General features: G+C 39.1%; 1 protein-coding gene across 2 annotated transcripts in view; it reads right to left on the reverse strand.

Annotated features, from left to right (window-relative positions):
- Positions 1-2,259: 2,259 nt before the first annotated feature.
- KITLG (KIT ligand) overlaps positions 2,260-25,254 on the reverse strand; it is an 80,201-nt gene continuing 57,206 nt past the window's right edge. The window contains exons 5-10 of one of the 2 annotated variants that reach the window (XM_080935170.1): positions 23,242-23,398; positions 22,474-22,557; positions 15,190-15,299; positions 14,416-14,483; positions 13,353-13,428; positions 2,260-6,677 (exon numbers count right to left, since the gene is read on the reverse strand). In XM_080935170.1, the coding sequence (XP_080791296.1) occupies positions 13,389-13,428; positions 14,416-14,483; positions 15,190-15,299; positions 22,474-22,557; positions 23,242-23,398 (459 nt within the window). In that variant the 3' untranslated portion in view covers positions 2,260-6,677; positions 13,353-13,388. The remainder of the gene's footprint in view (positions 6,678-13,352; positions 13,429-14,415; positions 14,484-15,189; positions 15,300-22,473; positions 22,558-23,241; positions 23,399-25,254) is intronic. The other variant, XM_080935171.1, reaches the window with a different exon arrangement.

Below are 25,254 nucleotides of genomic sequence, written 5' to 3' on the forward strand. Positions count from 1 at the left end.
GGGCCTGCAGTCTATGAATGATGGTGTCCACCAAGGCCAAGACCAAAACCAAGAACACTGGGTTTGGTCTTCTCAGCTTAGTTAGCTCTTCCTGAAAACACCTCTGTAAACAGTGCCTTCTAGTTAGTTCCAAATCTAGTCACCTTAATAATATGCTTATTCTATTCCAAAAAGTCCCCAGAATCTTAACAGCACCAATATTGTTTAATTATGTAAAGTCCATAGTCTAATCTAAGACTCAAGACAGGGTTAATTATGAGCCCTTATAATGTCAAAACACAACTTACATGATTCAAGCATAACGAAACAGTAAACGTTCCCATCCCAAGAAGGAGTGACTATATCACAAACAAAGACTGGGCTTCTAAGCAAAACCAGACTCTGTGGCAAACACAAAATTTGGGGGTTCCATGTGCGTGATCTCTCCATGTACTGTGTGACAACCGAAATATTCTGGAACTTTGGTGAAGGATGTAAAGATGTCAGACTTTTCCAGATTGAATTTCTGCCCAACTAGCACCACATGATGACAGGATCAAGTTTTCCTGCCCTCTTTAGGTGTGGTCTTACCTTTTTCTTACACAGCCTTGTGACCACTCTATAAGTAGGTGGCTCAAAGGCCTTGGCAGTCTTTTTGTTTTCCTGCAGGGACATCCTTGAGTGGCATCCTCAGCCAATCACTCTCCTTTTCAATTCAAATTAATTTACATGTTAAGAAGTTGGAGCCTGGAGTTTGCCCTCCCCTTTCCCCACTAGATACCTTTCCTATTACAGTGTAAGATTTCTCTGGTAAATACTTATCCATCCCTGCCCTATTAGAATCTTTGAGTTTTTGTACATCCTTTCTGTCAGCAAACTGCGTGCTTTTCACTCTAAGAGCAGTAAGAGGTAACCATGACACAGCCTAGATGCTCTGTGGCCTAAAAACCTCCTCTGCTAAATGCTTTCTCCCTTTCTTGAATTCAGCCTCTTAAATTCTCGGGCCATGGGCAGAAACCATCGAGATTCTTTGTCAGAATATAGCAGAGCTCAATTTCGAACTTGTTCTCTTCTGAAACCTCACGGACTAGGCTGCATTTCTCTCAGCTTCAGGGCATTCCAAACTCTCATTCGACTGGCCCAGGAAACTCAACTTCCAGCAGAGTTGAGGCTTCTGCAACCCATATCTCCGAATTCTTCCACAATTCCTTCCACAAGTTAGGTGAGAAAGCCTAAGGACCACTTGGTCATGTTTGCCACAACGGTACGTACTTCCTTTTAGCATCACTGTTCTGCATCAGGAGCCTCTGTGGCTGTGACTTAGGCAGGGCTAATCAAGGCTCTCTAGAAGTGCAGTCCCGAAGCCGAATTAATAACAATGAGTGTGAAGAAGTGGCTGTTCACAGTCTCCTCACTTGGGAAACAGAGACATACGTGCCACCTCTCAACACAACTTTTTATTTAGGCTGGGGCAGCCATGGATGAGATGGTGCAGCCAACATTCATCCACCATCAGTTAAAACTGTCTTGAAAAGTCCTTGCAGACACACTGTGGTCATTTTCCTAGGCAATTCTATCTCCGGGAAAACCGACACAAAGATTAATCATTGTGTAGTCTCCAGATAGTGCTAGCCAAGGAGTGAGTAAGATGTCTATATACTGCCCAAACCACAGACACACATAGTGAATTTAATAGGTCAATGATTTTCTCAAAAACACACATGAATGTAGACACTAAGAGCATGTCTTTGTTACCTGTTGTACCATCCAAAGGTTTTATCTGTCTGTATATCTTTTGTAGATAATATAGGCTAAAGACATGCTTATTTGACTAGATGGAAAAGGCCAGGAGACTTTTACACATCTTGCTTTGGTGTATGTGAATGACTTATCCTTGTGGGTTTTAACTCCAAAAGCAACTTTTGAAAGGAAGTTATTGATTTCTTATGTGTACCATAAGCACGCTAACTGAACTCCAGTTTAGCGTCTACTTATTTCATTGTGATAGTACCCACTATACTGGGTTACACTCCTCTTCCTTCCATTATCAAACCCCTGATAGCTTTCCATTATTTCACCCTTACTACCATTGCCTGTTGTTATAAACATTATTTATTGAATTAAAATAATTTCTTATCCATCTGCATCCACATTTCTATTAAATGCTTCTTGATGACCAGGGAATGAATTTTAACCTAATAAATGCTAATCCATGTTATTAATAATGCAATAACTTTAAGGTATCAAATGAGAGGGCAGATTTCTGATGGTGCATAAAATTCTTTATTTAGAACAATAAAGTATATGTTTATATAATGTAATTTCAAATTCAAACCTGTATCAAAAGGGTCAGGACATATACTTATTTTTAAAAAGTACACAAACAGTATATACACATACACATCACATTTTACAACCTTTTATTTAATTGAACTTCAGTCATAAACTATTTAGAATAGTGTTGACATACACTTACATTACACTATGCAAACTCCAATCTATGACTGAACTAGCAATATATCTGTGAAGCCATATAAATGTCGTAATACTTCTCAAGTTCACTGACTTTAAAAAAAACATTGGCAGATAGACACAGTAATCACACGTCAGTGCCTAGACTACAGGAGAATAAGACGATAGGAATTGGATTGGAAAATTTTATTTAGTGAACTCTCTTAGCCTAGAAATTGAGTAAATGAAAATACCATAGTTTTTTGCTTGTTTTAGACAATTTTCTTTCTAAAAAAGAGTTTTATAAGAAAATATTTGGAGATGGCAGTTGTGCATTTACAATGTTTACAAACATTCTAGGATCATAAATATTCACCTTAGTGTGGATCAGTCCAAAACCCACACTAATTATAAAAGAGATACTGTTACTTAATCCTGACCAAAGCCTTTTAAGACTGTGTGGGATAGCAGTAACAATAGTTGGGTAATCAGACTCTATTAATAAATTTTGATCAGAATGGTTTTATTTAAAGCCAATTTCACAATACCATTCCAAAGATAAACTGGCTTACTTTAAAATTCTTTTCCTACTTTTCCAATTTTAAAATGGAATTTATGGATTATGAATTTTACAATTTGGCTTTAAAATACCTCTTGGCATTCAAGATCCTTAGCAGCACTCTACATTTTGTTGTTGTTGCTGTTGGTGGTGGTGGTGGTCTTAGCTTTCAATAAAATGAGAACATTTACATTTATCCTCTGACACATTTCCAAATGTTGTACACGCCTTGTATCTCTTCCCGAAAAAAATGCACTGTTGGTTTTCATTCTTCAGAGGTGATCCCAAAACATTTACTTAAGCAAAGGTAAAAGCCATCTCGTGTGTAAGTGGTTGTCCAATTCACCCGGCTTGAGATTGAATTCACTTTTACTAATGGACCCTATTTACATTAGAAACTAAAACAGCAAGGACTTCTCATTGTCTAAACTACTGTTCAGAAGCCAGAGCTGGGTATTTTGCTTAGGATTCTTCTTGCTATTTTCTTTGCTTTGTTAATTGTGTGGCACAAGGGCTCACTCCTGAAGAGTGACCTCTGACCTATCTACACACAAATACAACACTGAGACCCGAAGAGAGTGGGGGCATTATATCCATTTGTGGCAAAGTAGAACGACCTCCTGGCCATCCTTCTCAATGTTCACCCAACTATATCTAACTGCCTAATTTGAAAATCATATTTCTTCAACACTGTGTACAGAATAGCTAAGATTCCCTATCAGAATTAAATCATGAAATCAAAACCCACTGTTAGAAACAGAGTGGAAACCATCAAGGATTCCACAACAGATTTTTTCCCCATTCATTTATAACTTTGATTGAATTAAAGTACCAAGCTATGCGACACTGATCTTGTTTCAAAGCACGTGAAAGTTCACCAAAGTGTGTTTAATTCTTAACTAAAAGTACATACTTCATTGTGGATACATACTTTTATGTATTTTCATTTTTTTCTTATATGCAATACTTATTGTAATGCAATTTAGGGTTTTTTTTATTATTGTATAGAAAACTTCAATTCTTCTCTCAGTAAAGCATGTCAGTGTGTTAAGCATGTTAAATAACAACACAGTAATCAGTACTGCTCTAACATTGGTCACACAAGTCTTGTTATAGGCTTGGTTTCTACCAAGGAGGGAGGTACAAAGCTCTCAACACGAGTTACACTGCAGATTTCTTAGATCATTTCTATTAAGAATCAATCTTGTACACATCACAAAAGAGAACTCTCAGAAAAAAAAAAACAGGCAATTTAAAGGGCAAGTTTTATATTTTACCTTCTCAGTTGTGGGGTATTCATAATTTAAGAAAATTATTCAGAACATACATGGAATAAGCTATGCAAAGGATACATATTTTTATCCTGAAAGCAGATACGCCATAGGTAATGTCCAGGCAGCTAGCATTCAAAATAATGTTCAGCATTTTCCTATTGTTCATGCATTTTATTGAACCTTAGTATTTTTAAGAAATTGGCAATCTATGTTACTCTCAATGAACTAGTGGTATGTTGTTGAATAAGCAGGACACAGCTTCCACCTTCTACCATGTCTGGTGTTATAACCTGTTAAATTTGTGTATTTAGTACTACTGATTGAGACCGTGTTTTGAGCATTAAAATCCAACTGCTAGCTTTGAGAAGTGTATATTCATTGTCCTCTCCAGCTCACTAAATAGTGTTCTCATAAGCCTGGGCAAAATGAAACTTCCAGAGAAATAAATCAAGCCACAAAACTGAGAAGTAACAATAGGCTCAATCTATATACACCTACACACATGACTCGTGTTAACCTACACACATGACTCGTGTTAACCTACACATATGACTCATGTTAACCTACAGCTATTAGTACTCTCAAAACAATCAATGCCAAACAACAATATAGGTCCTTTCAGTAACTAAGCTGATTTCTAGTTGATTACTAATCAGTTGTCTCCTGGAAAATCTGAGGGCTTGAAGAAGTAAATTCAGGGTCTCAGTGCACTGGGCTTCGTATTGTAGGAATGATAGCATTGGAAGAACCTCGGAGCATTAGAGAAGGAATCATAGAAACCATCTGAACTCTTTGGTACAGAGAAGAGCAGCCACCGTGTACTGGAGTTGTACTTGTATGAGCTTTGAACATGAGCTAGGACTTGTCATGCAGCTTCAAGACAGACTAGAAGCCAGCAGTTAGGTTTCCATGCACTTTTTCGTAATTACATTGAGAATGGTTGTCTTAAAGTTTTCAGCACTGGGCAAATAAAATTACTACAAGAATTAAGTGAGTATGAAAAGATTTAAGTTTTGTATGACTGTGGTAGCTGAAAAGAACCTTCACCAAAATAAAGGCAGAAGAAAAGTCATACTTTGATTTTAGCCAATTGCTTTCAATAGATTTATATCTGGGCACCTAGAGCACATCTTGTAAATTCTGGTTTGAAAGCACAGTGTTCATTGTGGAACCACTGCCAATTTCTGTCTAATATGAGAAATGCTGTCACACATTTTAAATAGCAAACTGACATGCACAACTACATAAAGCTCTCTCTTTTATTTCATTTCATAAACCTTAATGAATACAGAGTGCCTGATTTTAAATAAATGGCTATGTTTATAGAAATAATTGTTATAGTGCGAATAACTAATGTTTTCTGACTCCTTGCATTCTTGTAGAGCATGAGTGACTTAGTTTGCAACTCCCATATTAGAATAAAGTGTCTATTTCTAATCTTAGGTACTAAATACCATCAGTCATTCTTACTCTCTCCCATCACGATTAAAAAAAAAAAAAGGAACCCTTAAACATTCAGCATTCTCTCCCAAATCTGTTCTTTGCAGTAGTTTCAAAACATAAACATGTCACATTATATCTTCGCAAACAGGATTTACGCACTCTAGAGTGACTGTCAAGGGAAAAGACCGGCTTCACTAGGGGCCAAATGTCTTCCTTGGCATGTTCTTCCGCTGGTCCATGTTGACAATTTTCTCCTGTAAGGACGCTTCTGGAGAGTCTTCCGTATGCCGCGGCATCACACTGCATGCAGTTCAGCATGGGCTCCACGGCTCGGATAGAACTAGCTACCGGTGTCCATTCTAGTAAGATATGGTGCACGTGACTGACGTCAGGAGGAGCTGACGTTTAGGCTGCTCTTGTTAATCAGTAACTACAGAGCAGATGAGCCTGCTCAAAAGAAAAAAATATATGCTCCCCATGGCTTTCAACTCCATACAGTGGCTGATGCTACGGAGTTATTGTTTTTTTTTTTTTTTTTTTAATTGTTTTCTACATCCCTCTGTGAAAAAAAATCCCCCCTACCCCCAGCCCCACTATCCAGGCTGAAAACTATTTGTAGAGACCATAATTAACTACAGGCTGCAGGAGGCTAACTGAAGAACAAAGCTGGGTGGGGTTTCAGCGCTCAGACGTTTCCCAAGCCATGCAAATGGCGCAAGAAGACTGGACACGTGTTTTCCTCCCCATCGCCACTTGCAAAACCGTCAGAGTCCTGCTCCGTGCAAATTCTTCTTTACAGATGATTATTCAGTGCAGGTTTCACAGCTAAACACTCTGCTCCGACTTCAGAATCATCCATACAAAGGTCACGGGTAGCAAGAACAGATAAGGATGAGGTCTGTCACTTGAGACAGAATAGGAACTTGTTTAAAGCTGCTTCATTTATGAAGCAAACATGAACTGTTACCAGCCTACAGAGGAAGAAAGAGGAGAGGGATTAAGATGTGTCTTTCTGCCTCCTTTTCCCCCAATAGGTAAATTCACATCAGAACTCAGAACGAGAAACCAAGTTAATAATATGTGCTCCACTTAGTCTCAAAGAACTGGGGAGGACTTTGGTCAGCTGTGATGATGAGCCAGTGTCTCCTAGGGAAGACATTGTCTCAAATGACCTTGTTTATGCTCTGTTGTCTCTTTCTTCTCACTAGATAATAAGCTCCAGGTTTGTTTTCACTGTCACGGCGCAATCCTTAGAACAGAGCCTGGCGCGCACTGTAATCTACACGCATCAAACATTGCTTGAACACCAGAATGCATAGATCTCCCTGTTCATCTAGTCACAAGAGCAAGAAAATGGAGCAGCCTTGTGTGCCCATTAGCAGGTGGGTGGATAACGAAATGTCGTATGTATACACAACAAAATTTGGGGCAGCCATAAAGAAAAGGGAAATTAAGATAAATTGGCAGGAAAATGCTTGGATGTAGAATATATAATAATACTAAGTGAGGTGAGCCAAACTCAGAAAAAAACAAACAAACAGAACAACATGTGGTCTCTTACGTGTCTTATATGCGCAGATCCTACCATGTAATGTACACACACACACACACACACACACACACACACACACACAAATACACACGAGTGTAAATGTAAATAAAGCCAGAGAAGCTACAAAGGAACCAAGAGAAGACAGGTGATAAGGAAGGATAAGGTTTGGAGTGGAGAAGAAGATGCAAAAGAGACTTGAGAGAGGAAGAGATGATGGGCAGGCAGGGGGCAGGGTTACCAGGTAAGCATCTCCCACTTGAGTATACCACTTATCTCTTCATGTGCTATAAAAATATCAAAGGTATCATTATAAAAAAAATAGTAGGGTTTTTTTTTTTTTTTCTATTAAAAAACAGCTGTAAGCTACAGGAAGGTAGGATAACTGATATTTACACAGCCACACTGAAACCCATTTCTTATGTAAGCTAATAAAAATAACATCTAAATTTAAAAAATAATCCTAGATGTGGTAGTGTGTACTTATAATCCCAACACCACAGAGACAGAGACAGAGACTGGTAGACCCCTGAAGATCACTGGTGAGCCGGCCCAGATGTACTTATTGGTAAGCTCCAAGCTGATGAAAGACGTCTCAAAAACCAAGAGGGACTGACAAAGTTGTTGTCGTGTCTCAACAAGCGTACACGCACGGGAGCACACGCGCGCAAGGAGAAAAACAGGATGAGTAAATTAGTATCGCTCGGCTTTCGTGCTCGCAAAGCAGCACTTATCCCAGTCTGGGACCGAACAGTGAGCCGTCCATGTTACTCTGACGTTCTCTAGCAAGGACTAGGAGAAAGTTGATGAAAAAAAGAGGGTTTGCAGCCCAAGTTAGTGTCTGCAAAGAGCAGAGAGGGGGCCAAGGTGGAGTGGTCCAGGAGACCTGTCTGTGGCTGATGGAGAGGCATGTTAGAGACCGTCAGCCTCATCACTGAGCAGCTCCAGGATCCTGGCTTCTGGCTCTGCTCTGAACAGTTACTTCTCTCAGCTGAGGCATCCAGAGCATCAAGCTCACACTTGGTATTTGCCGAAACGCAAGTGAAATCCTGGCAGCGCATGCTGAGGGAGGAATTCGTTTGGCCTCCGTTTGGTACTCGGTGAAGCACAAAAGCCATACTTTGTTTTAGTTTTGCAGTGCTGGTGTTCCACCACTGAATGCTCGGATAGTTCTGCTTTCTGGTAATTTAGGAAAGCAAAACTAAACCCATACAGGCACACGAGGAGAGGTTAAAAGAGAATTTCAGAAAGGGACGCTCCTGGAAGTGAGGAAGCTATGCGTAATTTGAAACTCTGTTAATTACGCATACAGAAGCAGGATTGGAAACCTATTTTGGACGTTTGTTTTTGAGTCACTAAAGCGAAGAAAATGGAATTGAAGGCCGACGGCAGTTCTTTTCGTGAGTCAAGTTACATCTCTTTAGGATGATAGTTTGGATTTGGCAGCACAGTCATGAAGTAAACAGTATGAGTGGTGTTAGTCCATACAGTGATGTATCACTTAATGGAGGGGGGGTGCCTTCTTACAAACAAGTCGTTAGGGGATTTTTCTGCACAGACAGTCAATGTCTACAGATCTAGGTGGGTTAACAGCTAGACTATTATATGATATTATACAACAATAACTGCTGTACACGTGGTACCCAGGCTGAAAGATCAGCAGATGCTATATGCCTTCCTCTGAAGTTATAGAGGTTAAATGATTCTAGATCATCTGGTGTCCTACAGCTAATTCCAGAGCCAAGGCTTGAACTCAGGACTCAGCTAAGCTTTTCTAGTCTTTGGCTTTACAATGCAGGAAGGAAAGAAAGCTCACCACCAAAACTTTAAAAGTATCTAGTAAAGCGAGCAGGGTTTCTATGACTACTCACCTACCCTAAATGTCCAGGCTTAGCTTAAGCTTATCCTTCTACCAAGTCTCAGACCTATTTCTCTCATTGTAGCTCAGATCTACAGAAAAATTTATTTTGTACCCTGTTTTCAATCTTCTTTACGACTTTCTACTTATGTGTGTGTTTGTGTATACATAAATTATAATGTACAATATATGTAAGTTATAGCATATGTATGTGTATATGCACATTAAAATATATGCTGCATATTATAACTTCAAAAACACTTAAAATTATATATATTAAAATTATATACATATATGTGTGTTTAAATATTTTCAAAATTATAAATTACTTCCTCTCAAATTTTAGTCCATCATCCCAGCCCCAAGTGATTCCCATCCTTTGATGTCACGAGTTGTGGTAACTCCTCAGAACTATCAATATTTATCGACAACTCACTCTCTGGACTCCAGACATCTCATTTCTTTTAGTAACACCATCATTCTTTCTTTCATGAAGCTACACAGTCTACCAGTAAAGACTGGCTGATGCTTTTACAGCCACGTCCCTAAAGTGGTCCATCTTTTTAATTGCCATGGCTCTGACCTGAGTTCTCATTCTCTTCAATCTGACTGGAAGACAACTCTCCTGGGTATAACCTCTACATCCAGTTCAAACCTCTGTTCCTCTGGTCACACCAGTATCTAAGGACTTTTCCTAAGTCTCTGCTTTGATGGAATAAGTAATACTTTTCTAACCCCTCAAACAGCTTTCACATTACTTTATAGGATATAAACTATAATTTCTAGAATCCAAACCTGCTTTCAAACCGATGTCCACTCTTTCCTCTCAGCACTAACCGTGTGTGCTGAATAGTTTTATGTTAACTTGACACAGGCTAAAGTCATCTGAGAGGAGGGAACCTCAACTGAGAAGATGCCTCAAGCTCTAGATAAGCCTGTAAGACGTTTTTTAAATTAGCAGTTGATGCTGGAGGATCTCAGCCCATTGTAGCTGGTACCATCTCTTACCTGGTGATTCTGAGTTCCATAAAAAGGCAGGGTGAGCAAACCATAAGGAGCAAGCCACTAAGCAGCACTCCTCCATGTATCAGTTCCTGCCTTCTGGTTCCTGCCCTGTTTGAGTTTTACCCCGACTTCCTTTGATGATGAATAGTGATATGGGAGTGGAAGCCAAATAAACCCTTTCCTCCCATCTTGATTTTCAGTCAGGGTGTTTCCTCACAGCCATAGTGACCCTAACTAAGATACCCTGTGTATGTGACCTTCACTGGAGTCAGTTTGCACAATATATAGGGCTTTGTACCACAGTTTATACTCTGAGACCTTCCTCTGTCGAACCCATGTACAGTATCCACTTCAAACCTTTCTATTGCCAATAAAATCCGATCACCTATCCTTTGATGTATCTAATATAAAATCACCTCTATCAATGATAGAACCAACCCTTTCTCTCCAGAGATTCCTCCACTGTCAAAAAGAGATTGCATTTGGGTGGGCCTAGCAAAACCCTATGGGATGGGTCCACATCAATAGCCAGGGATGTGACAAATTCAGATCTTCTATATGCAGTGGTCTCATCTCTAACTTCTTACGGTGTAGCTTTTGTAAAGTCCAGTAATTATTTCTGATCTTTGTAAATTTATTTACTTCAAAAAAAAGCCAATTCTGTAGTAATTCTCTTTGTGAGCCACAATTGCAGTGTGGACACACAACTGTGCTATGCTGTCTTGCACACACCAACGTTTCTTTTACAGCCTGTTGGAGCAACACTGTGAGGAGAGTAAAGAAAAGAGTCTCCCTATAATGAAACAGTATAAATAAAGCTTTTAATGTAAGTAATCTCTATTTTATTTCTCTCTTTTAATCTGTGCTGCATACAACCCACTTCATGAGTTCTGTATAGACAGCTAATATCATCTAGGTAACAAAGTCAGTTTTTGATGTAATATAAATATTTTCATGTTTCATGTCCCATAAATGCAACTTTAGCATCTTTTCTTTTAAATGGAAACTTCTTTGGCTTCTAGATCATTATTTTTAAAAGATTCCTCTTCTTTTTGTCTTTACATTTTATTTATTTATTTATTTATTTATTTATCTATTTATTCATTTATTTTGGAGAATTACCTATGTAATGTTCACTCTTTGAGTTGGTTGAATTTATTTAAGCCACATTGACTCACTCATAAACAAACTGTCACCTAGAATCCATCTTATACGTGTATGGAACTCAGTGCTGGGGATAAGGTGCAAACCAGACAGACCCAGCTCTGTCCTTTCGTGTTATGAGACTAGCTGAAGGAGTCGTACATCAATTGATTATGTTTGCTCTAAAATGTCTTCGATCCTTTTCCTCCTAAGCAAGTGGCTTGGGTTCCTCATCATAATCCAAATGTCACAGGGCAAATGCCATCATCAAAATCATAGGATCGCTGAAATGCAATCCCCAAGCCAAACGAGAGCCGATATCATCAGAGCTTTTATGGTGCAATTAACCACTTAAGGTGTGACGTGAAAATGACTGGTGTAAAGGAACTGAAATTGCAGATCCAGAAAAGAAAAAGAAAAGCTGTGGCTTGTGCTGGGACTGAATGGGAGAGAATGGGGTTTCTAGAATGAACAATAATTTCGCTCAGAGAATACCATTTTAGGAAATAAAGAAGATTCGGTTTATTTATGTTGTTAGACAAGGGTGGGGGCGGGGATCAGCCCAGAGAAGCTAAGATGAGAGCAGATAAGAGAATCGTAGTCTTGCTACACGTGACAGTCACAGGGATGGCTGAAGGCGAGAGCTGAATGTGTGTGGAGCAATTGTTAGCTCATGGTAAGTCCAGCTGCTAAAAAAAAAAACGGTCTTTCATGCCAATCAAAGTGAGTTATTAGAGCAAGAGGCAGAGGCTATGACCCAGGTACCCCAGGGAAGATTTAGTCTGGAGATAATTTTGGAATCTGGGACAGAGTGACAGCTGAGAGGACAGAGACCTATAGGGAAAGGAGATGACAGCTCAGCAGACATGCTGTCAGAAATAAGGTATGTAGGAAGAACTGAGGCTCCTAAAAGAGGACCTGGCATTGCTACAAGTTGTGGAAAATGCATGCAAGGGTCAGCGATCACTAATGACCAGGTACCAGAGGGAAAAGGGGACCAAAGGTTGGACTGATAGTGGATCAAACTGATAGCTTTCCAGGTGTCCCACCGACCACGCCTGCGCCTGAGGGCAGGGAAGGTAGATCTTGAAACCACAAACATCTGTCTGCTCCAACCATCCCACATTCACTTCCTTCCACAGCACACCTCACCCCAAACCACACAATCCCATTAGGTGTCTGGCTAAGATAGGGCCTACTTATGAGGAGCCAGGCACCAACTGGCCTTTTGACTTGAAAGATTTATTCTGGCTATAAGACACTATTTTTTTTTAATGGTAGGAAAATTCTTTGGCTTTTTTTTTTTTTTTTTTCTTTTGGTCATCTTTATTAAATATTTAGCAAGTGGCTCACTGTCCTTTGATAGTGGGCACAGCTAATCAAAATAGGTTGTGTTTATTGTTTATTTTTATTCCTAATTTGCTGTTTCCTCTTACTCCATGTGAGCAATAAATGATTAATATTTCATGCATCTCCCATCTAAAATGAATCCACGAATATGGACCAACACTGCTCACCTTTTAAAACCTGAGTTTTGCCAGTTAGAGGCTCAGGATTCAACTGTGTAACAACTTCAGCTACCATTTAGCAATCAGTCCTATCAAGGACATAAAAATACAGTTTGTTTCTAAATGTCTGCCTTGCAGCCAATCATCTGACTGAGCACCAGATGGAGGAGTTAGGGGAAGGACTAGAGGAGCTGAAGGGGTTTGCAATCTCAGAGGAGGAACAACAGTATCAACCAACCAGATTTCCCAGAGCTGCTAGGGACTAAACCACCAACCAAAGGATACACATGGAAAGAACCATGGCTTCAGCTGTATATGTTACAGAGGATGGCCTTGTCTGGCTTTAATGGGAGGGGAAGTCCTGGGTGCTGTGAAGGCTTGATGCCTCAGCATAGGAGAATGATAGGGTGAGAGTTTGTGGGAGCACCGTCGTAGAGGCAGGGGGAAGGGGGGTAGAATGAGGTGTTTTTGGAGGGGAAACCAGGAAGGGTGATAACATTTGAAATGTAAATAAACAAAATAACCAACAAAAAACAAATTATGATTCTCCCAAGCTTTTGCAGCTTGATTTCCAACAACTTACCACTGTGCGAAGGTAACAATGTTGATACATCCACAATTACACCTCTTGAAACTCTCTCTCTTTGTGTTGCAACATACTGAAAAACAACAAGAGAAGGCTTTTTTGCTTCTGGACAGAGTCACAAGCACATCAAGAGCCAGGCATTCTAAGAGGCTATTCTAGAAATGCAGCAAAGAGAGCAGCAAAAGGTTGCTGGGGTGTGGGGTGGGGGTGACCTATACACATAAGAAGCTTATCTTCCAGCCTGTCCTAGAGGGAAGAAATGATTTTGTGTTGAAATTATCTGCTGTCGTACTTTTAAATATTACACTGAAAATGCCTATTTGCTGTGTGTATGTATTCATATATGTGTGTGCACACATGCGTGTATGTGTGTGTATGTGTTTGTGTGTGTGTGTGTGTGTGTGTGTGTGTGTGTGTGTGAGTGTGTACCTTGACAGACATAATAAGAGAAAAATACCATGATGAAAATTATAACTGAAGGTAAAAAACAAAGTGCTGGAGGCAATGGTGGAAGAGACATCATGGTCAGTTACAGTAGGTTGGAAACCGTATTAAAATAATGGTTTTATTTAGCTTTAGGTAAAATCCCAAATTCCTTGGAGAAGACTAAGAAGAAAAGCAGAATGAATTGAAAAGTTATATTGAAGGCTTCGAGGGAAAGCCAAGTACCGTGTTTTGAACAGGAAGTAGAATCACAAACCAGAGATTTAAGAAATAACATGTATTTATAAGAGCTGAAGGCATAAAGAGTCTGTGATCACAACTCAGTCAACACATAATACAGACACCAGACACAGTGAGAAAGGTTGTCTCCAAAGGACGTAGTGACTCTGAGAAGGGAACAGAGGCAAACGTGCCTTCCCAGACAGTTATTCACAAGTAAAGACATAGGATTGAAGACACAGTGGAAGGCCAGAAATTCCTCCAGATCTGGAACACACTGAACGGGAGAAGCAGCCCATCCATGGACACCTCCCTGAAGATGTCAGAATCGTGCGTATGCACAGCATGAGAAAGGACGACACCAAACTTATTTGAGCACACAGTTAGAACAAAATACCTTATCTCATTATCCTCTTCATTAATCTGTATATTTTCAACTGCCCTTGTAAGACTTGACTGTTTCTTCTGGAAAAACAAAAACAGTGACACCTATTGTAGAAACACCACTGATGGCTGCAGTGCTTGAGGTAAGGGGTCTACATCGTTACCATTAAAGGCAATTGAACTGCCATCACGGGTGCTTTCATTAAAGGCAACTGAGCTCCTACCACAGGTACTTTTTCTTTAGCAGTCAAAATATTCTGGGGAGCGTACAATGAAAGCGTGGTCAGCTCAGCATTCTGAGGCTGTTCTATAGACAGCAATCCATTAAAAAGATACTTCTTAACGCTGAGTCACAATGATTTGGAACATTCAGAATTTTAGACAGAACAGTAAGACAACAAAAGAGAGGGCATTCAAAATAGCTGCCACATAAAGGCACAGCACACGATTTTTGATATATTTTCTTTCGTCTTATAGTCAGTTCAGACCATTAAACTGGACCCCATCCCTTAAGTGTGCCTTCTCTGTAATAAGGGGCACACCTCCAGTGCACAATGGTGGAAATTGTCCTAATATTTAAATGTCTTTGAGGCACTATGTTATAGTAAGAATGATCAATGATCATTTCTTCACTAGAACCATTAAGAGAAGTATTATATATATATATATATATATATATATATATGCATATATATATATATATATATATATATATATATATATATATATATATGAAAAAGCAAGTATATAAAGTTGATGATGGAGCAGAAAGAATAATAATACTCACCTTCCAGTATAAGGCTCCAAAAGCAAAGCCAATTACAAGCGAAATGAGAGCCGGCAATGCCATGGCTGTCCATTGTAGGCCCGAGTCTTCAGGGGACTTTGCGGCTTTCCCTGCAATTCAAAGAACATGGCGGTGAATAACTCGGTTATATTCCAGAGGTCTGTCAGTTAGGTTGTGGTTGCTCCCAAAGGATTCCATAGTGATGCGAACAGCCTTTTACAGTTAAAAAAAAATAGCAGGGTTTTCTGTTCAATTTTGCTTTTGCGAGCAGTATAAGTCCATATCATCTCTAAAAGACAAAGGCACTTAAAAAAAAAAAGAAGAAAGAAGGAGAGACACTCAACAGGTAGGAAGAGACTTGAGACAGTTAAGGTTCATGCATGTTTGGAATCCAGGCTTGATATATTCCTGAGCAGGAAAGATGTCTACCATCAAGCAAGTCATTCTTCTCCAATCAATTATTTTAATATTATTTAGCTTTCTTGCTCTTAGCAGTCTGACCTCCCCAATTTCAAAGAACTTTGCAAGATAGATCAGATCCTGCACGCGCTCAGCTAGGGTTAGTCTGTTGCACACAGCAAATCATTAAATGCACACTGCAGATACTGCACTTTAAGCAGCCTTAAAATTATGGGGTTTTGCTTATGCACACCCCTCAGTACACCTGGAAGCAATTTTTTTTTTTTACATTTTTACATTAAAATGTTTGAAGCGATTCTGAAGAATGACTAGAGCCACCAGTGTCACCCTGAACGAAACAACACCTTAGTGACAAAAAAAAATGTCACTGACTGTTGATACCTTCCCTGACACTGCCTCCTCTTTCAATGAGAAGCTGAAGCTCCACAATGATCTTCCTCCCAAAGCAAGACAGACCTCGGCTGATTTCCCTTATAGGACTCATTGCAAAAACAACCTGGCTATTTGGAAACGCTGGCACATTTGCAAGCCTGAAATCCCCTTTCAAACATGTTATACATTTTCAACAGCTACAGGACCAAAATGAAAACAGGATCAAGGTAGAGTGACTGCTTTCAGGCAACCTTGTAACACTAACTTGGTCACAAGGTGAGCTTACAATTACTTATGTAGCCTCTAACATCTCTGCAAGTGATTACTAGAAAAGATCCACTGTGTAGGTGCGCCCCATGTTGACAAATCCTATCTATCATGGTGAGAACAGGAATCTGCTATTCCAGCCAATACAAGTGGATGACAAGGAGGGAATTTCCTCATTCTCCAATTACTGTCCTCCTCAAATCGTGTTTGTTGTGAGTCCGTGCGCATGCGTGTGTTAGAAGGAATGCTTAGGGCTGGGTGCTCAGTCTGAGATGCAGGGATTGTGTGGGGAGTTGTTCCAAGTTGTGCCACCCACTTACACCATAATAACTTGCTCCCTCACAACAATACAGCCTCAGGATAGACATGTTGTAGGCATCCCAAATTGAGAACCAAGACTCATTTATCTCTCCAAAGCAAAACAGCTCCCCATGTCTCAAGGAGAATGAGACTAGCTGAAGTGATGATGTTCACCATGCGCAGTTTCTATCGCTCTAGGAATTTCACAGTCTACAAAGAGCTGAGTTGGTTATTGTGTTTGTATTTCCTTTGAAGGGCAACCTCCTGTGGCCACCACTGTCTATTGGGACTGTTCACCCTGTGGCTACTGGTCAACGCAAGTTGTAGAGTCTAAAACACAGCAACATTCCTTCTGTAGGAAAGGAAGAGAGAAAGGCCCTAAAAACAAGGAGAAGCAAAGGCCTGGATGGTAGACCTTCTTCAGAGGTCCTTGCTAGGCCTGGATGGTAGACCTTCTTCAGAGCTCCTTGCTGTTTCTATTCTTTCACACTTGGAAACCTGGCCTCAGTTCTTCCGGGCATGCTAATAATGCTTAGAGAGAGGGTACAGCTTCATCAAAAACGACTTGCTTACACTACCTCTGGGGGGACGACAGCACCTCTAATAGGACTCTCACCAGAACTGGGTGCATCAGAGCCCGCATGAAGAGTATTTGAACCAAAGCCCATGAACATTACAGAACTCCCTTGCTTCAACAGAGACTGTCTGCCAAGAGCTTGAGGGAAAGAGAGCCGATCCGGACAGCAGCTGAGTCATCCTTTATCCTTGGGTCATTATGGCAAGGACTGTGTCTCTTTATTACTAAACCTGTCCAAGGGTGAAATAGCTATGGTTGTTACAAATTATGCTAATCAACATCTGGAAAACACCAGAACACAGAAAATGATGTTGATCTTGCTAGTTTCTTTTTAGGGCGTTAGCCTGCTTTAGAACTCCATGACAATGCCTCTCTCGGGTCTTAGGAAACAGGCAAATTATTCAGATCGAAAACACTTCTGTCACTGGCCCATCATCTTATTTTCCACAGTGTCTAGTTGCCTTCAGAGTTGATGATTAACTTCTACTAACCATTAAGAATGGCCCCATTCACAGGCATTCTAATGCTTTTAAATTCACAGTAGTCCTATGAAAAGAAGACTATTACACACCAATTGACTAAGGATGTACAAGACTTAAGCAACTTGTCCATGGTCACCACCATGCTATTATGTGTCCAGGTATTCTGATATACAATAGGTTTCTAGAAGATGTGCTGAAAACATGCACCATACTACTTCAATACTGCTTAAAAGGCTCTCAAACTTGAGCGGTTTGAGAATAAAGAATGCTATTTAGTCTGTAAGTATAATCTCATTCACATAAATAGTACCTGCATATTATTCTCTCCCCCCCCCCAGATATTCACATCTCTCATTAGTCTTCGTCCTCTGATTGTCACAGCTTATAAGACTAATCTCAATAAATTACAATGCTTTCTCAAGTTCTCCTGACCACTGTTCCCCAGTTTCACTTTATGCTGTAAGTAAAAACATACATTAAAGAGTTATATGTTGATCCCTATTAGGTATCACTGTAGGTTGATGTCTATATACAGGTGAGGGCACAAGATAAGGCAAGGCCCAAGATAAAAGAGAAAGGCAGGTGCAGTTTGAGAGGTAGGGCAGATAGGAGAAGAGGAGAGAAAAAACCAAGATGGAAGAAGAGAAGGAAGACCCGGACCCGTGTGACTTTAAATAGTCACAGGTAGCTATGAATAGCTTAGAAGGGATGAATAATTACAAAACAATTTGTCTTATCTAGGTGGACAGTTTATAACAATATCAGTTGGCTGTGAGTTTATTGTGTGGACATTTTGTAGAGTGAGAATTTACTGATATAAATCTAATTGATAAATTACAAGCTTCCAATGTTTTTGATTTTACCAGGTTACTGAGAATCATGACTATAATCACAGAGGGCAGATGCCGGGAATGTGAGCAGAGTCCACAGCAGGAGAGCCGAGAGGGCAGCCGCTGCTGGGGCTGGTGTGGCAGTGACCGGCCATGGGGCTAGCCATGGCATCGAGATCACCGCTGGGGGCCAGAGAGATAGCGTGGCATGGTGCTTAATGTCTTTTTTTTTTTAATTTAAGACTTACTGTTACATATCACATTCTTTGATCTGAATGTGAGCGCAACGGTAGACTGCTTCATGCATTGGTATCTAACTCACGAGTGGCATTATACCTAGCCACGCTGTGGCATGTAAGACCTATGTTTTACAAATGAAAAATGAAAGGGCAAAATAAAGAGGGATGAGGGAGGGGAGGAAAACTATAAAAAATGTCCACCTAGCAAAAAAAAATTAAAATAAAGAATTAAATACTATTGGATTTTGCATTCAGGTTTTTTGAAGTTGGTAAGTAGGATATCCTTTTGTTTCTAATCATGACGGTGGTAACCTTCTCCAACTACACAGTTATAATTTTCAGCACATTATATGAAACACCTGTTTTCACAAATTATCTCACAAATAGTACAAATGTGTAATTGCTAAATAGAAAGAAATATACAAAGTGAGACCCATTCGTTATTTAATATCTAGCATTTGGCTCCTCTAGTCTGGGAAGACAGAACACCACCCACTAAGGCTCACTGCTCTCTTCAGAGATGGAAGTTCAGCGTTGCTGAGATCGGCAAGTCTGAGTAGTCATGCTGGTGGAAAAGAACTGGGTGAATCAGAAGTATTACAAACCTTTTCATGAGTCTTTACTAATTTATTAGATAAATAATGACCCGTACTTGCCCAGGGAAACAAACAACAAAGTCTGGCAGGAAGACAACTCTTAGCAAGCAGACACATTGGTAGACTTGTGTCAGGGCAAAGAGTCTGCAGCACAGAATGTTCAATAGCCATAGTCCTCTCAGTTCAGAAATCCCAGGCCTTAACAATGAACTTACCACCCACCCCACCCTGCCTGCCCTGTGCTCTTGTCCCTAGCCAAGTCTTAAAACAAGCCTGAAAAGGAAGATGGAGCTTATCCACCAGTAAATCGACCTCTCACCAAGTGAAACTCAACTACTTCTAAAAGAAAACTACAAATTTCAGACCCTACCTAACAATACATCCACCATGATGTGCAACATATGTTTAAACAAAAAAAAAAAAAAAAAAAAAAACCTACTGATTGTTTGAAGAAATATCTGACCACCACCAGGAAGACAAAAAAAAAAAAAAAAAGGAAAAGAAAAGAAAACATCTTAATATGAAAATGGAACATCTCTGCACAAAAAAAAATATTAAAAAATTCAGATGGAAAGTCTAAAACAAACAAAAAATCTAGTAATAAAAGCAAACTCTGGACTATAATGTTCAGTTCAAATGTGGTAGAAGGAAATCTTAGTGATCTAGATAACTGAAAACTGAAATGTGTACATTGAGACCAACAATGGAGCGAGGTTTCAGAAAATTAATGCGCATCATCCCAGCACATGGGAAGTGGAGGCAGGGGACCAGAAGGTATGGCCAGACTAGCTACACTGGAAATTCAAAGTCTAGCCTACAAGATAAAGTAAAAACAGAATTCAGTCTTTGTGATACCTAACACAATACCAATCTAACCAAACAGTGTGTGACTGGTTGTTGTCTTAGAAGGAGAGAAAGAAGAGACTAAAGAAGAAATAGTTGTAAAAGCTATGGCCAAACAATAGCTTTGAGATCAAAAATGAGTGAACTTATAAATTCAAGAAACTAGACAAAAATTAAGAAAAATTAATACAAGAAAAATCACCTGTTATTGGGATCCTTGACATTGCTCAGAAAATAAAAATATAAAAGATAGCACAAAGTGAAATATGTTCTATATAGAGTACATGAAGAAAAACAATACGAGCAGTGATTTCTGTATTTCAGATTCAATGTCTTTGAAAGAAAATGTCATGGTGTCTTTAAAGGAATAAAAGAAAATTTTACTAACCCAGAATTTGCTATCTAGTTTAAAAAAAAAAAACCTGTATGTGCAGCAAATAGTACAGACATTTCTCAAAGAAAAGAGATTTATTGCCAATAGATCAGATCGGTATTACAGCAAACGCTAAAGGGGGTTCTACTTCCTCAAAAGAGTTAATGTCAAGTTAGAAGCGGGGACCAAGGAGAGAATGGAAGGTACAGAAATAACATAAAATGTGACATATATCTTTTTCTTGAAAGAATATATAGTTGCTTCGAACAACTGTTTGAAAGCTAAATATGGGAGTTTGTGGTTTGAGAGTATGACATCTATGAACACAATGGATTGGTTCAGGAAGGGTCCATGTTTATCTTAAAGGGCACGAAGCAGTGCACCCACATTAAAACATTACAAGTGAAAATGTATATTTTAGTACCTAAAATCACTAGAAATAGCATAAAGAGACACTGAAGTTCAGATAGAAAGGAAATAGGTCTCTCAGAAGAACAGGGCTCGAAAGAAGAAACAGGATAAAAAGTGGAACAAGAAAGCAAGTGGAAAAGCCACATATCCAAGTTCAGCCACAGGAAATAGAAAGAACAGAAATGCCCACAACCGCTGTATGAGGTGCCACAAGCCTATAATCACAGTCAGAGGCCGAGGCAGGCTGACTGCAAATTTGAGGCCAGTCTGCTTACATACTAACAATTTGCTTACAAAAAACAAAATAAACAAACAAACAAAAAGAACAAAACAATGCATGTATGCATACCTTCGAAAACCAAAAGAAAGGCAATATGCAAAAAAAAAAAAAAAAAAAACCCGCATGTGACTCAGTGGACAGCAATACAACGACATTCTTTTTAACCCTTTAAGGAAAGAAATTAGCTTAAGATCAACAATTTCATCTTTCCAACTTAAGAATCTGGAACAGGTTGAATGTGGAAGATGTGGAGGTTGGAAATAGTAGATATTAATATCAAGAAAATGGAAATGGAGTTTCAGAGAGGCTAACACTGGCTCCTTGGAAAAGGTAAGTAGACAAAAGAAAAGATGGCCAGTGCACACCAGGCCTGCTCCCTTTGTGAAATTTGTCAGATCTGATGTGTTACGTGCATGCAGTTCCAAATTTTCGCTTTCAGAAGACTGTCCTGAAAACACTGGATATTATAGACTGACTGCCAGCGAGTTCTGGCAGCATCTTTCCCTTAGACGTATTAAAAGTCTACGCTGTAAAATATATAGATATTTTTAGAGGACTAAAAAGACTACCTATAGCTTTATTTAAGATCCAGGTCAACTTTTGATGGAGAAACATTCTAAAGCATGTACTTCAGAGATTTTTTTTTTTAAGGCTGAATAAGCTATTATGAATCTGTAAAAACAGAGACCAGAGTATGCACAGTATATTCAATAATCTTTTATAATTGCAAAGACTTGAAAATAGGACAGTTTTCCAGCAATGTGGGTTCTTGTGCAGGGGACAGGAATTTTAGGGAAAGCAGTTCATTCTTCTCTAGCATACATTCTTAGGTAATCTGATAGCATCAGCAAATTTCCAAACATGCAGTAGTAAATACAAAGACACAAAGCTGAAAATATCCTTGAAATTGGAGAATTAGCACATGCACTTGAAATTTTAAAACTCCATGTTGATCAGGGACATTCACCACAAAGCTTATTTTAAGCCTACAGTGATTCAAAAGAAAGTGATTCAAAAGAAGGCCTCTGTCGTATCTTTCTTTTCAATTAATTTCATGCCTTATTTAAAATAACCTTAGCAGAAAGTTCATTGGCCTAATTCCTTCATGGTCATCTTAACCTCTAGGGAGATCCGATTCTACAAACCAGATATTTGATTGTCAGGAAGACCATACAAGGAATAACAGTAACAGAACAGTATTATTAGTAGTAATTTATAAACTTTAAGTCCATGCAACACTCCTATAGAGGATACTTGGAGCCATGCATGCATTAAATTAGATACGTGTACTTACTATTACTGCTACTGCTGTCATTCCTAAGGGAGCTGGCTGCAACAGGGGGTAACATAAATGGTTTTGTGACACTGACTCTGGAATCTAAATAGAAAGCAATAATGTGTCAGTGTTACATGGCGATTTATATGAATCACAGAGTCCCCCAAAGGTGAAGTGCAATATCACAGTATGTGCTGGGTCTGCCTCCCAAGTCTAGACTCCGCAGTTCCTATTTATTTCATAATCAGTTTGGCTGCTCAGTTTTGTTGAGAGATGTGCCACAGTCATCTTGCAGAGCATTGCTTGTTGCATGGATACACATGCTTAGAAACTTGATGGTGTTGGTAAACTCGTCATGTTTTAAAAGAAAGCAATGAGGTTAGTTCTATCATAGGGACCCAGTTCAGGGAGAATGGGGATTCAAAATGAACTGGTGAGCCTCAGAACTCAAGTCTCAGAGTTAGATCCGTGAGGAAAAGATATGAGAAGTAAACATTAGGAATGCTGGGTATGAAGAAAAACATCAGTCTACTCCTCGAGCAAATATCAGAGTGAGAAAACATGTGAGCTGCCGTTATCTATTGCTAATATTGATTATCGCTGTCTTAGAAACTGACATACATCTCATGCCAGATGATGATCACTGCTAGTTATTGATATTTGCTTTTGGTTTTTATCAGAAAAAAAAATACCACACACATTCTTTTCTGTAGATTCAGCAATAGAGGCTTGTAGAAGTCCAAGCTTACTACGTACACTTAAACAGGAAATGCTTAAATACCTTACCTTTCTCAGGTCCTAATGTTGAAGAGAGCACACAGTCACTAGTGTCAGGTGCCACCATGAAGTCCTTGAAGGCATCAATGGATCTATTGAAAATACTAAAGAATTCTTCAGGAGTAAAGTATCTAGTTTCTGGCCTCTTCGGTGATTCTTTTATATTCTAGATAAATAAATAAACAAAGAAAGAAAGAAAGAAATAAGAAAGCTTCCAGTTTTTAAATAACTCCTAGACTGGAGTGATGTTAGCATAATGGACTATTGACTATGTCCCCTATGATTTCCGTATATATTTTTTAAATGTTTTTTTTATTTTATGTGAAAACACTATAGCTGTCCTCAGATACACCAGAAGTGGACATCAGATCTCATTACAAATGGTTGTGAGCCACCATGTGGTTGCTGGGAATTGAACTCAGGACCTTTGGAAGAGCAGTCAATGCTCTTAACCAGCTGAGCCATCTCTCCAGCCCCGATGATTCCAGTATTTGAATAACCATCCTAATAGACACAACTCAAAATGGCCACCAAGAAAAACAATGGTATCAGGTCAATCTCATGATCAAAGTAAGTAGGGGACAATAAACAAAACAAAAGGAACAGCAGACAATGGGACAGGACAAGGTCATGGCAATAGGACAATGAAATGAGCCCCCCAAAAAATTGATTAAGACTTTTAAAACTGCTTGTGACAGTATGAGTATTAGCTTTGAAGATGTACTCCTCTGTAACACATATTCCAAGAGTTTACAAATGGGCAGACTGAACACAGAGAAGAACAAGGATTGGTGAAAACTCCTTCAATGTTTTTATCTCTTAATTATGTGTACGTATGTGTCGAGGTGGCAGGAGTGGTATGTACATATTTGAGAACAGATGCCAATGGACTCCAGAAGACAGTATCATGTCCTCTGGAGCTGGAATTGTATATGGTCGTGAGTTGCTCATTGTGAGTTCTAAAAACTAAACTCAGGTCTTTGCCTGAACAGTAAGTGCTCCTAACTGCTCAGACATTTTTCTAGTTCCAGGGGAAACTTTTTTACACAGGTCTAGAAATTCCACTCATAGGGAAAGACCTTACTGAGACCCTCCTGCACACATATAATAAGACAGAGAAATTTTTATCAACAGTATGTGTCACCCTTAAAATCAATTAATGGATGAGTGGCTTGATAAATGGTGGTATTCTTAATAATAATGGAATATTCTATAACAGCAAAATGTTAAATAATGTGTAAAAGTAAGCATATATTATAAACAATACAGCATGACATAAACACAACATAAAAATAAAAACTTATATAAAACTTAAACATTCAAACCATAGCTTTATATTAGGGTTATAACATAAACAAATACTATATATTATTTGTATAATAATAGTAATACATGTCTATAATTTCTAGGTATCTAGTAAAAATCCCATTGCTTGCAAATGTACATCCTTTATTATTTGTAATGCTTTAGCCAATACTGACATTTATTAAACACAACCCATCTTTAAATCCCCAATACATATGTTATTTCCTTTGTGATAACCTGTTGCTTTGTGATTCCTACTTGCTGTCTGCAAAAGCAATATGATGTACACAGATAAGGCAGTGCAGACACATTGTGGACTTCAAGCTATATTCTACCTTCAGAAATCAGAAACCGAAACAGCGGAAATGATCAAGAAGCATGAAGAGACTATCAGTGTGGCAAGGGCGCTGAGAAAAGACAGCGCTGACCCAGTGGAGCCCCATATCCAATTAGATTAAGGGTCCTCAACCTTCCTAATGCTGTGACCCTACAGTTCTTCATGCTGTGGTTACCCTCAACCATAAGTTGTTTTCATTCCTACTTCATAACTGTATTTTGATAGTGTTATGAGTTATAATGTAAATATCTGATATACACGATATCTTAAATGAGACCCCCATGAAATGGCCATTTGACTCCCACAAAGGGATTGAAAACCTTTGAATTAGATACTGCAAGGTCTAGTCTATTATAAAGACAGTGCCACAAATAACAATA

Source organism: Micromys minutus (assembly GCF_963924665.1).
Source record: "Micromys minutus genome assembly, chromosome: 22".
In the NCBI taxonomy this organism is placed as follows: domain Eukaryota; kingdom Metazoa; phylum Chordata; class Mammalia; order Rodentia; family Muridae; genus Micromys; species Micromys minutus.